Genomic DNA, 13,500 nt, shown 5'->3' on the forward strand with positions numbered 1-13,500 from the left:
TCACAAATTACCTTGCATGATTCAGATAGAGCATGTCATTTTAAGACACTTTTCAATTCTATTTTCAAATTTACTTTGTTCTTTTGGTATCCATTGTTGAAAAAGAATACACACATATCCTACACTAGTGGGAGCTAGCTGCTGATTAGTAGCTGCACATATTTATCTCTTGTGATTGGCTGACTAGAGGTGTTCAGCTAGCTCTTAGTAGTGCACTAGAGGTGTTCAGCTAGCTCTTAGTAGTGCATGATATCAAGGGAATGAAGCAAATTTGATAATAGAAGTAAATTGGAAAGTTGTTACAATTGTCTGATTTAAGTGACTCCTGAAAGATAAAGAATTGTGTTTCATTTCCCTTTAAACTTACTCATCAGGCATACTCCTGAGCCAATACTGAGCAGCCACTGATTGTCAACTACGATCCACATTATATCGGCGTCTTCACCGTCAAATCTTCAGTATAGTCACTGCTTTACACTGTTATCTCTCATATTACTAAACACTCTTTATAGAAGTATGCGTAACATTTATATCTGTTGCTAAAAGAAATAAATATTTCTGGTATTTTGTTGTCATCCTCAGGGACCTGAAGCTGGATAACGTAATGCTGGATTCAGAGGGTCACATTAAGATTGCAGATTTTGGGATGTGCAAAGAACACATGGTGGATGGCGTTACAACCCGGACTTTCTGCGGAACGCCAGATTACATTGCCCCGGAGGTAACTCAGCATTATGGTGCCAAGAAGATTTGTTGTATAGCAGTATCGCCTAGTAACCTTTTACAATTGTGCTTTTAATATTCTAATCTCGCATGCTAAATACCACAGGATGTTTTTCTCTTGTTAAGTGTATCCAGTCCACGGATCATCCATTACTTATGGGATATTCTCCTTCCCAACAGGAAGTTGCAAGAGGATCACCCACAGCAGAGCTGCTATATAGCTCCTCCCCTCACTGCCATATCCAGTCATTCTCTTGCAACTCTCAACTAAGATGGAGGTTGTAAGAGGACTGTGGTGTTTTATACTTAGTTTATTTCTTCAATCAAAAGTTTATTTTTAAATGGTACCGGAGTGTACTGTTTATCTCAGGCAGTATTTGGAAGAAGAATCTGCCTGTGTTTTCTATGATCTTAGCAGAAGTAACTAAGATCCTTTGCTGTTCTCACATATTCTGAGGAGTGAGGTAACTTCAGAGGGGGAATAGCGTGCAGGTTTTCCTGCAATAAGGTATGTGCGAACATGGCGACTAACGGACACAATGCGCATGCGCGACTACACGCAACGTCATCGGCAACGTCACCGTCTTAGGGCTAAGAAGACACTCTCTGTTGATCCAGCTTCAGATGAGTATGCTGCGCAGTGTGCGCATGCGTTATTTTCTCTGCTGTCTGTGATGTCGGCTTCTATGCCGCAATATGCGCATGCGATACTAATAGAAAACGATTGCGCATGCGTTTAATGACGAAATTATATTTTAATTACATGTTAATACTGGGGATATGATTGGCCAGAATATTATTGCTTAGACGGCCCACATTTGAGGGCTGGTTAACGTGACGTCAGTGACATGAAATAAAAGTTTATTTTTCGGCTAAAGGGAGCTTCGTTTTTGAAAATGAAAAGGTAGATTTTATTTAATTTATAATTGCAATGTTTAATGTTGGGTGAGTTTTGCCTAAGAAAAGCTAAAGACAGTAATCCTTTAATAGAGATACATACTCTTATAAAAGTGTATTTTAAAATGTTTGCTGGCATGTTTAATCGTTTTTTATATATGTTTGGTGATAAAACTTATTGGGGCCTAGTTTTTTCCACATGGCTGGCTTAAATTTGCCTAGAAACAGTTCCTGGAGGCTTTCCACTGTTGAAATATGAGTGGGAAGGGCCTATTTTAGTGCTTTTCTGTGCAGATAAAAATACTGACAGAGACATTCAGCTTCCCTCTGCATGATACAGGACATCTCTGAAGGGCTCAAAAGGCTTCAAAGTCGTGTTTGAGGAGGGTAACAATCACAGTAGACTGTGGCAGTTGTGACTGTGTTTAAAAAATGTTTTTGTCATTTATTATTCTGTTTTTGTTATTAAGGGGTTAATCATCCATTTGCAAGTGGGTGCAATGCTCTGCTGACTTGTTACATACACTGTAAAAATTTCGTTAGTGTAACTGCCTTTTTTCACTGTTATTTAAATTTGGACAAAATTTGTGTTTCTTAAAGGCGCAGTAACGTTTTTTATATTGCTTGTAAACTTGTTTTAAGTGTTTTCCAAGCTTGCTAGTCTCATTGCTAGTCTGTTTAAACATGTCTGATACAGAGGAACCTACTTGTTCATTATGTTTGAAAGTCATGGTGGAGCCCCATAGGAGAATGTGTACTAAATGTATTGATTTCACCTTAAACAGTAAAGATCAGTCTTTATCTATAAAATAATTATCACCAGAGGGTTCTGTCGAGGGAGAAGTTATGCCGACTAACTCTCCCCACGTGTCAGACCCTTCGCCTCCCGCTCAGGGGACGCACGCTAATATGGCGCCAATTACATCAGGGACGCCCATAGCGATTACCTTGCAGGACATGGCTGCAATCATGAATAATACCCTGTCAGAGGTATTATCTAGATTGCCTGAATTAAGAGGCAAGCGCGATAGCTCTGGGGTTAGGAGAGATACAGAGCGCGCAAATGCTGTAAGAGCCATGTCTGATACTGCGTCACAGTATGCAGAACATGAGGACGGAGAGCTTCATTCTGTGGGTGACATCTCTGACTCGGGGAAACCTGATTCAGAGATTTCTAATTTTAAATTTAAGCTTGAGAACCTCCGTGTATTGCTTGGGGAGGTATTAGCTGCTCTGAATGACTGTAACACAGTTGCAATTCCAGAGAAATTGTGTAGGCTGGATAGATACTATGCAGTGCCGGTGTGTACTGACGTTTTTCCTATACCTAAAAGGCTTACAGAAATTATTAGCAAGGAGTGGGATAGACCCGGTGTGCCCTTTTCCCCACCTCCTATATTTAGAAAAATGTTTCCAATAGACGCCACTACACGGGACTTATGGCAGACGGTCCCTAAGGTGGAGGGAGCAGTTTCTATTTTAGCAAAGCGTACCACTATCCCGGTTGAGGACAGTTGTGCTTTTTCAGATCCAATGGATAAAAAATTAGAGGGTTACCTTAAGAAAATGTTTATTCAACAAGGTTTTATCTTGCAGCCCCTTGCATGCATTGCGCCTGTCACTGCTGCGGCGGCATTCTGGTTTGAGGCCCTGGAAGAGATCATCCATACAGCTCCATTGGAGGAAATTATTGACAAGCTTAGAACGCTTAAGCTAGCTAACTCATTTGTTTCTGATGCCATTGTTCATTTGACTAAACTAACGGCTAAGAATTCCGGATTCGCCATCCAGGCGCGTAGGGCGCTATGGCTTAAATCCTGGTCAGCTGACGTGACTTCAAAGTCTAAGTTACTCAACATTCCTTTCAAGGGGCAGACCTTATTCGGGCCTGGCTTGAAGGAAATTATTGCTGACATTACTGGTCATACCCTTCCTCAGGACAGGGCCAAATCAAAGGCCAAACAGTCTAATTTTCGTGCCTTTCGAAATTTCAAGGCAGGAGCAGCATCAACTTCCTCCACTTCAAACAAGAGGGAACTGTTGCTCATTCCAGACAGGCCTGGAAACCTAACCAGTCCTGGAACAAGGGCAAGCAGGCCAGAAAACCTGCTGCTGCCCCCAAGACAGCATGAAGGAACGGCCCCCTATCCGGAAACGGATCTAGTGGGGGGCAGACTTTTTCTCTTCGCCCAGGCGTGGGCAAGAGATGTTCAGGATCCCTGGGCGTTGGAGATCATATCTCAGGGATATCTTCTGGACTTCAAAGCTTCTCCTCCACAAGGGAGATTTCATCTTTCAAGGTTATCAGCAAACCAGATAAAGAAAGAGGCATTCCTAAGCTGTGTGCAAGACCTCCTAGTAATGGGAGTGATCCATCCAGTTCCGCGGACGGAACAGGGACAGGGGTTTTATTCAAATCTGTTTGTGGTTCCCAAGAAAGAGGGAACCTTCAGACCAATCTTGGATCTAAAGATCTTACACAAATTCCTCAGAGTTCCATCATTCAAAATGGAAACTATTCAGACCATCCTACCCATGATCCAAAATGGTCAGTACATGACCACAGTGGACTTAAAGGATGCCTACCTTCACATACCGATTCACAAAGATCATCATCGGTTCCTAAGGTTTGCCTTTCTAGACAGGCATTACCAATTTGTAGCTCTTCCCTTCGGGTTGGCCACAGCCCTGAGAATCTTTACAAAGGTTCTGGGCTCACTTCTGGCGGTTCTAAGACCGCGAGGCATAGCGGTGGCTCCGTATCTAGACGACATCCTGATACAGGCATCAAGCTTTCAAATTGCCAAGTCTCATACAGAGATAGTTCTGGCATTTCTGAGGTCGCATGGGTGGAAAGTGAACGTGGAAAAGAGTTCTCTATCCCCACTCACAAGAGTCACCTTCCTAGGGACTCTTATAGATTCTGTAGAGATGAAAATTTACCTGACGGAGTCCAGGTTATCAAAACTTCTAAATGCTTGCCGTGTCCTTCATTCCATTCCACGTCCGTCAGTGGCTCAATGCATGGAAGTAATCGGCTTAATGGTAGTGGCAATGGACATAGTGCCATTTGCGCGCCTGCATCTCAGACCGCTGCAATTATGCATGCTAAGTCAGTGGAATGGGGATTACTCAGATTTGTCCCCTCTACTAAATCTGGATCAAGAGACCAGAGATTCTCTTCTCTGGTGGCTATCTCGGGTCCATCTGTCCATGGGTATGACCTTTCGCAGGCCAGATTGGACGATTGTAACAACAGATGCCAGCCTTCTAGGTTGGGGCGCAGTCTGGAACTCCCTGAAGGCTCAGGGATCGTGGACTCAAGAGGAGAAACTCCTCCCAATAAATATTCTGGAGTTAAGAGCAATATTCAATGCTCTTCTAGCTTGGCCTCAGTTAGCAACCCTGAGGTTCATCAGATTTCAGTCGGACAACATCACGACTGTGGCTTACATCAACCATCAAGGTGGAACCAGGAGTTCCCTAGCAATGTTAGAAGTCTGAAAGATAATTCGCTGGGCAGAGTCTCACTCTTGCCATCTGTCAGCGATCCACATCCCAGGCGTAGAGAACTGGGAGGCGGATTTTCTAAGTCGTCAGACTTTTCATCCGGGGGAGTGGGAACTCCATCCGGAGGTGTTTGCTCAACTGATCCATCGTTGGGACAAACCAGAACTGGATCTCATGGCGTCTCGCCAGAACGCCAAGCTTCCTTGTTACGGATCCAGGTCCAGGGACCCAGGAGCGACGCTGATAGATGCTCTAGCAGCTCCTTGGTTCTTCAACCTGGCTTATGTGTTTCCACCGTTTCCTCTGCTCCCTCAACTGATTGCCAAAATCAAGCAGGAGAGAGCATCGGTGATTCTTATAGCGCCTGCGTGGCCACGCAGGACCTGTTATGCAGACCTAGTGGACATGTCATCCTTTCCACCATGGACTCTGCCTCTGAGGCAGGACCTTCTAATACAAGGTCCTTTCAATCATCCAAATCTAATTTCTCTGAGACTGACTGCATGGAGATTAAAAGCTTGATCCTATCAAGGCGTGGCTTCTCCGAGTCAGTCATTGATACCTTAATACAGGCACGAAAGCCTGTCACCAGGAAAATCTACCATAAGATATGGCGTAAATATCTTTATTGGTGTGAATCCAAGAATTACTCATGGAGTAAGGTTAGGATTCCTAGGATATTGTCCTTTCTCCAAGAGGGTTTGGACAAAGGATTATCAGCTAGTTCTTTAAAAGGACAGATTTCTGCTCTGTCTATTCTTTTGCACAAGCGTCTGGCAGAGGTTCCAGACGTCCAGGCTTTTTGTCAGGCTTTGGTTAGAATTAAGCCTGTGTTTAAAACTGTTGCTCCCCCGTGGAGCTTAAACTTGGTTCTTAAAGTTCTTCAAGGAGTTCCGTTTGAACCCCTTCATTCCATTGATATTAAACTTTTATCTTGGAAAGTTCTGTTTTTGATGGCTATTTCCTCGGCTCGAAGAGTCTCTGAGCTATCTGCCTTACAATGTGATTCTCCTTATCTGATTTTTCATGCAGATAAGGTAGTTCTGCGTACCAAACCTGGGTTTTTACCTAAGGTGGTTTCTAACAAGAATATCAATCAAGAGATTGTTGTTCCATCATTGTGTCCTAATCCTTCTTCGAAGAAGGAACATCTCTTACATAATCTGGACGTAGTCCGTGCCTTGAAGTTTTACTTACTAGCTACTAAAGATTTTCGCCAAACATCTTCCCTGTTTGTCGTTTACTCTGGACAGAGGAGAGGTCAAAAAGCTTCGGCAACCTCTCTTTCCTTTTGGCTTCGGAGCATAATTCGCTTAGCCTATGAGACTGCTGGACAGTAGCCCCCTGAAAGGATTACAGCTCATTCTACTAGAGCTGTGGCTTCCACCTGGGCCTTTAAAAATGAGGCCTCTGTTGAACAGATTAGCAAGGCTGCGACTTGGTCTTCGCTTCACGCCTTTTCAAAATTTTACAAATTTGATACTTTTGCTTCTTCGGAGGCTGTTTTTGGGAGAAAGGTTCTTCAGGCAGTGGTTCCTTCCGTTTAATCCTGCCTTGTCCCTCCCATCATCCGTGTACTTTAGCTTTGGTATTGGTATCCCATAAGTAATGGATGATCCGTGGACTGGATACACTTAACAAGAGAAAACATATTTTATGTTTACCTGATAAATTTATTTCTCTTGTAGTGTATCCAGTCCACGGCCCGCCCTGTCCTTTTAAGGCAGGTCTAAATTTTAATTAAACTACAGTCACCACTGCACCCTATGGTTTCTCCTTTCTCGTCTTGTTTCGGTCGAATGAATGGATATGGCAGTGAGGGGAGGAGCTATTATAGCAGCTCTGCTGTGGGGTGATCCTCTTGCAACTTCCTGTTGGGAAGGAGAATATCCCATAAGTAATGGATGATCCGTGGACTGGATACACTACAAGAGAAATACATTTATCAGGTAAGCATAAATTATGTTTTTTTTCTGTGTCCAAATGATGTTCTGAGGTCTGATGATTTTTATTTGTCCTGCAATATATAACCAGTTAAAGGGACATGAAACACAAACATTTTCTTCACATAGAGCATACAATTTAAAAAAAAATAATTCCAATTTGCCTCTAATATCAAATGTGCTTCTTTCTCTTGGTATCCTTTTTTGAAGAAGCAGCAATTCACTATTCTGGTAAGCCAATGACAAGAGGCATATAAGTACAGTCACTATCTGCAGCTAGCTTCCAGTGGTACATTCCTGCTCTCGAGCCTACCTAAGTATGCTTTTCAACAAAGGATACCAATAGAAGGAGATAAAAAAATGTAGGTAAATTTGATACTTAGTAATAGTAAAGTTAATTCTATAGAAGAAAAAACTAAGGGGACGCGCTACTAAAGAAAACAAGTGATAGTGTAAAAATCGTGTGTAGTCTGCTTAAATAGAAAGTGGGTGTTGTGCAAATAAAGATAAAAAATAAAAATTGTGTTGATTAAGCGAATTTACAACTTAGCTCAGTGTGTGGTAACACCAACCACTATAAGTGTGTTTAAGGCAAAATAATGTTTTAAAAGGAGAAAAAAATATATATAAAAATAAACATAAAAATCAACATATAACAAAACACTTGTGGCAATTTGAACATATAAATATGTATAAGTGTCCCAGTTGTCCAGTGTACTTGAAAAGTCCAAGACTTATAAGAGAGTGAGTGGAAACAGACAATGGGCAGTCCACTTCAAAATAAAGGATATGGTAACAATCAAAAGTTCGTGATAGAGAGGCTTGCTCCGCTTGTGTCCACGGTGTACTGATCAGACTATGTGGGTTGGCGGCCCGTTTGTTTGCTTTTATATCCTCACAATTTTGATACTTTATGCTTTGTCTGAATCATGAAAGAACATTTTTGGGTTCCACGTCCCTTTTATATAGTATTCAGCTGTTTAAAGTCACATAGCATAATACTGTGCACACCATTTGGCAATGGCAGTGAAGAAACAGAAGTCCCTTTTTACTAATACAATAGGAAAATTAAGAGTAGTGGACTAATAATTATTGAAACAATGCAACAACATAACACAATTTCATAAAAATCACTGCCATTCAGTTCACTTTTTTATGTTAAGAAAACAGTTTTTTATAAACTAATTTGCAAATAAATCTATTTTCTAGCTTTCTGTTTTCCACCAAGCAAACATGGATTATATTAAAATTATATTCTCTGTAGAAAAAAAAAGTGTTCATATCATTGGCTCTAGACAATATTCCTGTGCTTGTGACCCAATGAAATCATTTTTTAATTGGAAAAATCACTTTCCTTAGGGCTGGCTGTTATTTCAGTCATAAATAAAGCTCAGGAGTAATTTTGGCCCAGGAGAATATGTAGCTTTAAGATTATAATTGCGCAAGTCCCTTCAGTTAATAATAAACATACCTGTAGGATCTGTGTGTTCCCTTCTTTGCAGGATGCAGTGATTAATGGTCATTGATTAACTATTTAAATGCTACAGGGTTCAATAACCTAGAACAGAGGCACAAAAATTGCTCTGTCTAAAGAAAACATTTCTTGATACATTTTGTTTTCTTCTCCACTGTTGAGGTAATTTGAGAGAGCAATTATTGTGTTTACAGCACATGGGAGAAATATTCTTGTATACTTTAAGTAGTCTGCGGCATCATGAACAAATAACTTAATTCTGATGATAAGCTGTCTTGCTCAAATCACTGATTTTCTGTGTAACATCTGCCTTGAGTTTGTATTATTATTCGTGTCTAAGACAACGTGAAAAGCGAAGCAGTGTGTATGCGGTTTGCCATCCTGGTTTCTCTGGATGTGTGGGCATTGTTTGTGAGAATCCGATAGTAAAGGAAGAAATAGAGAAAATAGACACATTGATATTTTTGTTAAATGAAAACCAGTAGGTGGATTTGGGGTGCCTTATAAAAGATAAAAACACAAGGTATGTAGCTACAGTATATAAATTCAAAAAGACAGTCTATTTATCAGTATCCTTAGAAAACACTGAAAGCGAGTTGTGACGTACAGCTTCTACTGATCAGACTGTGCAGGCAAAGATGTGACTAAAATGCGGGGATGAAAGGGTTAACAAAACACTTTCTAAACTATTTTAGCTCCAGAATGTACAAAAATCTGTTTTATCACCGCCCCTGTCTGCATCTCTAACTCCAAATGATGCCACCAAAAAGGATAGTTAAAAATTAGAAGTAATGTGTCCCCTACTACTAGGGATGGGCAAATGTTTTGCAACATTCGAAAAAAGAAACTAATTGTAACACATTTATTCGTTTGTTTCGAATTCGAAAGTTTGTACAACATTCTAACAATCGTTAATGTAATAGTAATTTCTAAATGCTTTCTTTAAATTTAATATTTGATTGGAACTTTTTCTAATAATTAGATCGAATTATGCAGTATTTGAATTTGAAAAATTCAAATTTATATATTTCTAATAGTATTTCTAAGCTTTCTTTAAATGAAAATATTCGAATTATGCAGTAATTCGAAATAGAAACATTCTAATGGATATATTTGTATCTATTATGTATACATTTACTAAATTCCCTACCACATGAACTATTAAACTTCTGAATAGTATTTGTTAAATAGAATCTTACATTCAAAATTTCAAATATCGATATTCAATCTAATTATGAACATTAAAAATGAAAGTGACATTCTAAAACCGGATATAATATTCGATTACCGAATTTTAATGGATTTTCATTCTTATCAACATTTAATTGTCAAAATGAATGTCCACAGAACTATTCATTTTTACCAATCAAATTACACCTTTCAGTATATTTGCCCATCCCTACCTACTACAACAAATTAAAATCCAAAAACCCAATTAGGTAAAAACGATAAAAAAAACACAGTATTAATATTACCAGTCTCTTTCAGTAACGTGGTTCAAATATTAGACAAAGGCAAAACTTAATAAAGGAATGTTTTTTGTGAGCAAAAAGGAGCCACAGGTGCATTTATATAAAAAACAGTTAAACAACTTTACACACAGTGGATAGGTTTTTAATACGAAAAGTAGAAATAAAAGAAAGTTGTTACTTGTACCCAAAGTAAAGGGAAATTGAATTAGGAAATGGCCAGATACACTATTATACACAGTTTCCCAAGTTAAATGACAAAGTTTTATATTGTTGAAATCAAAGTTATATACACTTAACTCTGATATCAGATTTCTTGACCAAGCCTTCTCCAGAGTGGGACAGGGAAGAACCCATCCCTCTCTTTTATGACATGTCATACAGCTCTGAATCCTTGCTGAAATTAGATATATCTAGTTCATATACACAAATAATCAATTCCCGTGTGATGTCATGAGGGATTATTTTGATATCAAACAGTTTTTAAGGTCCTTTTAAAAGTATTTGAATGTATGTGTAAAGTACTGTCAAACTCAGTAAGGGATCCAAAAGAAAAAAGGTACAATGTCTCTTCATCAGCTGGATATAGCCACTGCAATCAGTGTATTTAAACATCTTCCCCACACTATGTCTTGTGGACACTGCTCCTCCAATAACTGGGCAGGTACACAACAGTGCCGTTAAGGGGGGGGGCTGGGCTGTTTTGCTAGATAATTATTCAAATATAGGGGCATGATTATGAGGGAGGGCCCTAACTGTAGCGTGCGAGTGATATCGGCTTTTTGCGCCAATCAGAAATATTGCGCATATTGCAAGTTGAAAGTGAACGCAAGAGCGCTATCACGATTATGCTCGTTGGTAGGCACGAGTTCAGAGCTTGCGTAAAAGGTAGGGGAGGAAAATAACGTTGCATAAAACACAACATAAATACATGTAAAAGTACAGTCACACTCATACAAACGCGCGCGGTTCCGATAAGCAATTATTTAAAAAAGAAAATAATCAAAATAAAGTTATAAGGGCTCAAAGATATATGGTATCAGGTGTTTGACCAAAAAAGGGCTGCAAAGGTTATGTGTATATGTGTGTGTACAGATGTATTTATGTATTTATATACATACACATATAAACACATAAATACATATGTACACACAAACATATATATATATATATATATATATATATATGTGTGTGTGTGTGTGTCTGCGCATTGGAGCCCTTTTCAGTCAAATACCTGAAAACATGAAAAAGCATTTTTATACAATATTGAAATTTAATAATGGTTTTAACTATGAGGCCAATTTAACAAATGTCTTGCGGACCTGATCCGACAGTGCGGATCAGGTCCGCAAGACATCGCTGAATGCGGAGAGCAATACGCTCTCCGTATTCAGCATTTCACCAGCAGCTCTTGTTTGTGTAAAGGGTCTTTTCATATGCAAAAGAAGGAGGAGGGGGAAGTGTCTTATTTCCCACTTGCAGTGGGCTTTCCAGCTACCTTTTAAACAGAGCTAAACTGAGAGCTTCTAAGTAAGTTTTTAAACGGTTTTATACTGGATTTTATAACAGTATCTGTGCATCTTATTCTTTATAGTAGTGTCTATTACATGCAGTTATATGAAAATGAGTGTATACTGTCCCTTTAAATACCTCCCCCACTTCCCTCATCCCCCATCATTCTTTGCCTCTCGTCACAGGAGGTTGGCAGAGAAGTGTACAGAAGTTATGGAGGGTAGTAATCTTCACAATGGAACTGGAGTTTTAAGTAATCCTGTCAGCCTCTCAGTAAGAGCATGGATGAAAGTTAGAGTCCGGAGATGCAGGAAACGTTTTCCTGCAAACTCATCCCGACTCTTATTAGTAGCTCCTTTGGTAATCAGCATTGACAAGTTTTGCTGCCTACCTTTCTTCACTCAAGTCCATGTCAGAAGCGAGGCTACTATCTGTCACACTTGAAGGGCTGTGTTCTTGTTCCACGGCGTAGATTCTGGTAAGATAGTTTCATTTTATTTCGATATGTGAATGTAATGTTAACGAAACAAGGTAGGGTCCCAGTGGGACTCCTTTTATCTTAATAAGGAATCATGGGTCAATATCTCTTGAGTGGGGTTATTTAACAGGGGGGAATTTTAATCATGTTTGTTATATATTATTCTATCTGCAAATGTGTAGCTTTACTTAGGCTCACAGCCTTTATGGAACATAACAACCTTCTTTTAATGACGCAATCTTTCATGTTTGTTATATATTATTCTATCTGCAAATGTGTAGCTTTACTTAGGCTCACAGCCTTTATGGAACATAACAACCTTCTTTTAATGACGCAATCTTTCCAGATTACGTGCCCTTTTGCAACTGGCATGGTGCACCTTGTGATGGCTGTGGTTACGTTATTTTTCACTTCTGTATGCTGACTGTGTGCGACCGAGAGAGTCTAGCTTGTGGGTTGTCTGGTTCACAGGAGGTGGTGAGTGCCCCAGCCATTGGGGTGTCAAAGGGTGCCAGTTAGTTTTTATCTTTTTGTAATCCCAAGATTATGGAGGATTCTGATATGTGCAACACGGATGCCTCCGATACAGAGGATGTGTCTTGTGATGAATATGACATGGGCCGGGTAATTAATGCCCATCAGTTATGTTCCGGGTGCCATTCTAGAATACTCTCTTCTCCTGAGTCTGGGAGCTTAGAGTGCGTTGAGCCATCCACCTCCGAGGTTTCTATGACCTGTGAGGCGCTCGCCCAAGACTCTTTTCTGGCTACGCACGCAGGTGTCCCTATGGCCTTCACTCCTCCGGAGAGTGGCCTGTTTCCGCCGGAGGTTAGGGCACGGTTCCACATGGCCATTTCTATGGCACTGTCTCATTTATATCTCCCAAGTGAAGTATTTCTCTGATACTGTCCGTGCTCCGTTAACCTAGGCACATCGAGCGCGGGATCGCCCGATTCAGTTCGGCCTTCCGGGGAAACATTGGCCCCTGTGGCTTCCCAATCTCGGAACCAAGGTCTCCAGCAGATTCGGCGAGGGATGATTTTGCCTTCCGTTATAGGCTGGCTCGCCTTAGGGTTCTTTTAAGACATGTTTTGGCAATGTTAGAGCATCCCAGTCCTATTGGGCAGAGGGATATGAGGCCTTAGAAGTTGGATGTCAAAATGGATGTGACGTTAGGGGATGAAGCAACTTCATTTTATTTTTTATATGTTTTTTCAGTTCCTTTTCTGAGCTTGGGTGAATGGGACCTCTATTCAGCTGGTCCTGTTATCGTTCTCATTCACCTTGGGAGTTTACCCGATGGGTGCTGCCTTTCATTTTATTTTTGATCCAGATTGATTTGTTTTTCCTTGAGCTCAGGTCTGCTAGATTTTGCTGTATAGTTTTTGGAACCGATACTTGCGACTCGTGGTCACGCGGGCACTCCCTCGGGAGTTGCGTTTCTAGTTAATTTATCGATCCTTCGGGACAATTTTTCTTGGACCTTGAACAGTT

General features: G+C 40.3%; 1 protein-coding gene across 3 annotated transcripts in view; it reads left to right on the forward strand.

Moving 5' to 3' along the window:
• The window catches only part of PRKCA (protein kinase C alpha), an 897,250-nt gene that overhangs the window by 835,370 nt on the left and 48,380 nt on the right, over positions 1–13,500 (forward strand). For all 3 annotated transcript variants that reach the window (XM_053707823.1, XM_053707833.1, XM_053707842.1), the window contains one exon: positions 583–721. In XM_053707823.1, the coding sequence (XP_053563798.1) occupies positions 583–721 (139 nt within the window). The remainder of the gene's footprint in view (positions 1–582; positions 722–13,500) is intronic.

Source organism: Bombina bombina, chromosome 1 (genome assembly GCF_027579735.1).
Source record: "Bombina bombina isolate aBomBom1 chromosome 1, aBomBom1.pri, whole genome shotgun sequence".
Lineage (NCBI taxonomy): Eukaryota > Metazoa > Chordata > Amphibia > Anura > Bombinatoridae > Bombina > Bombina bombina.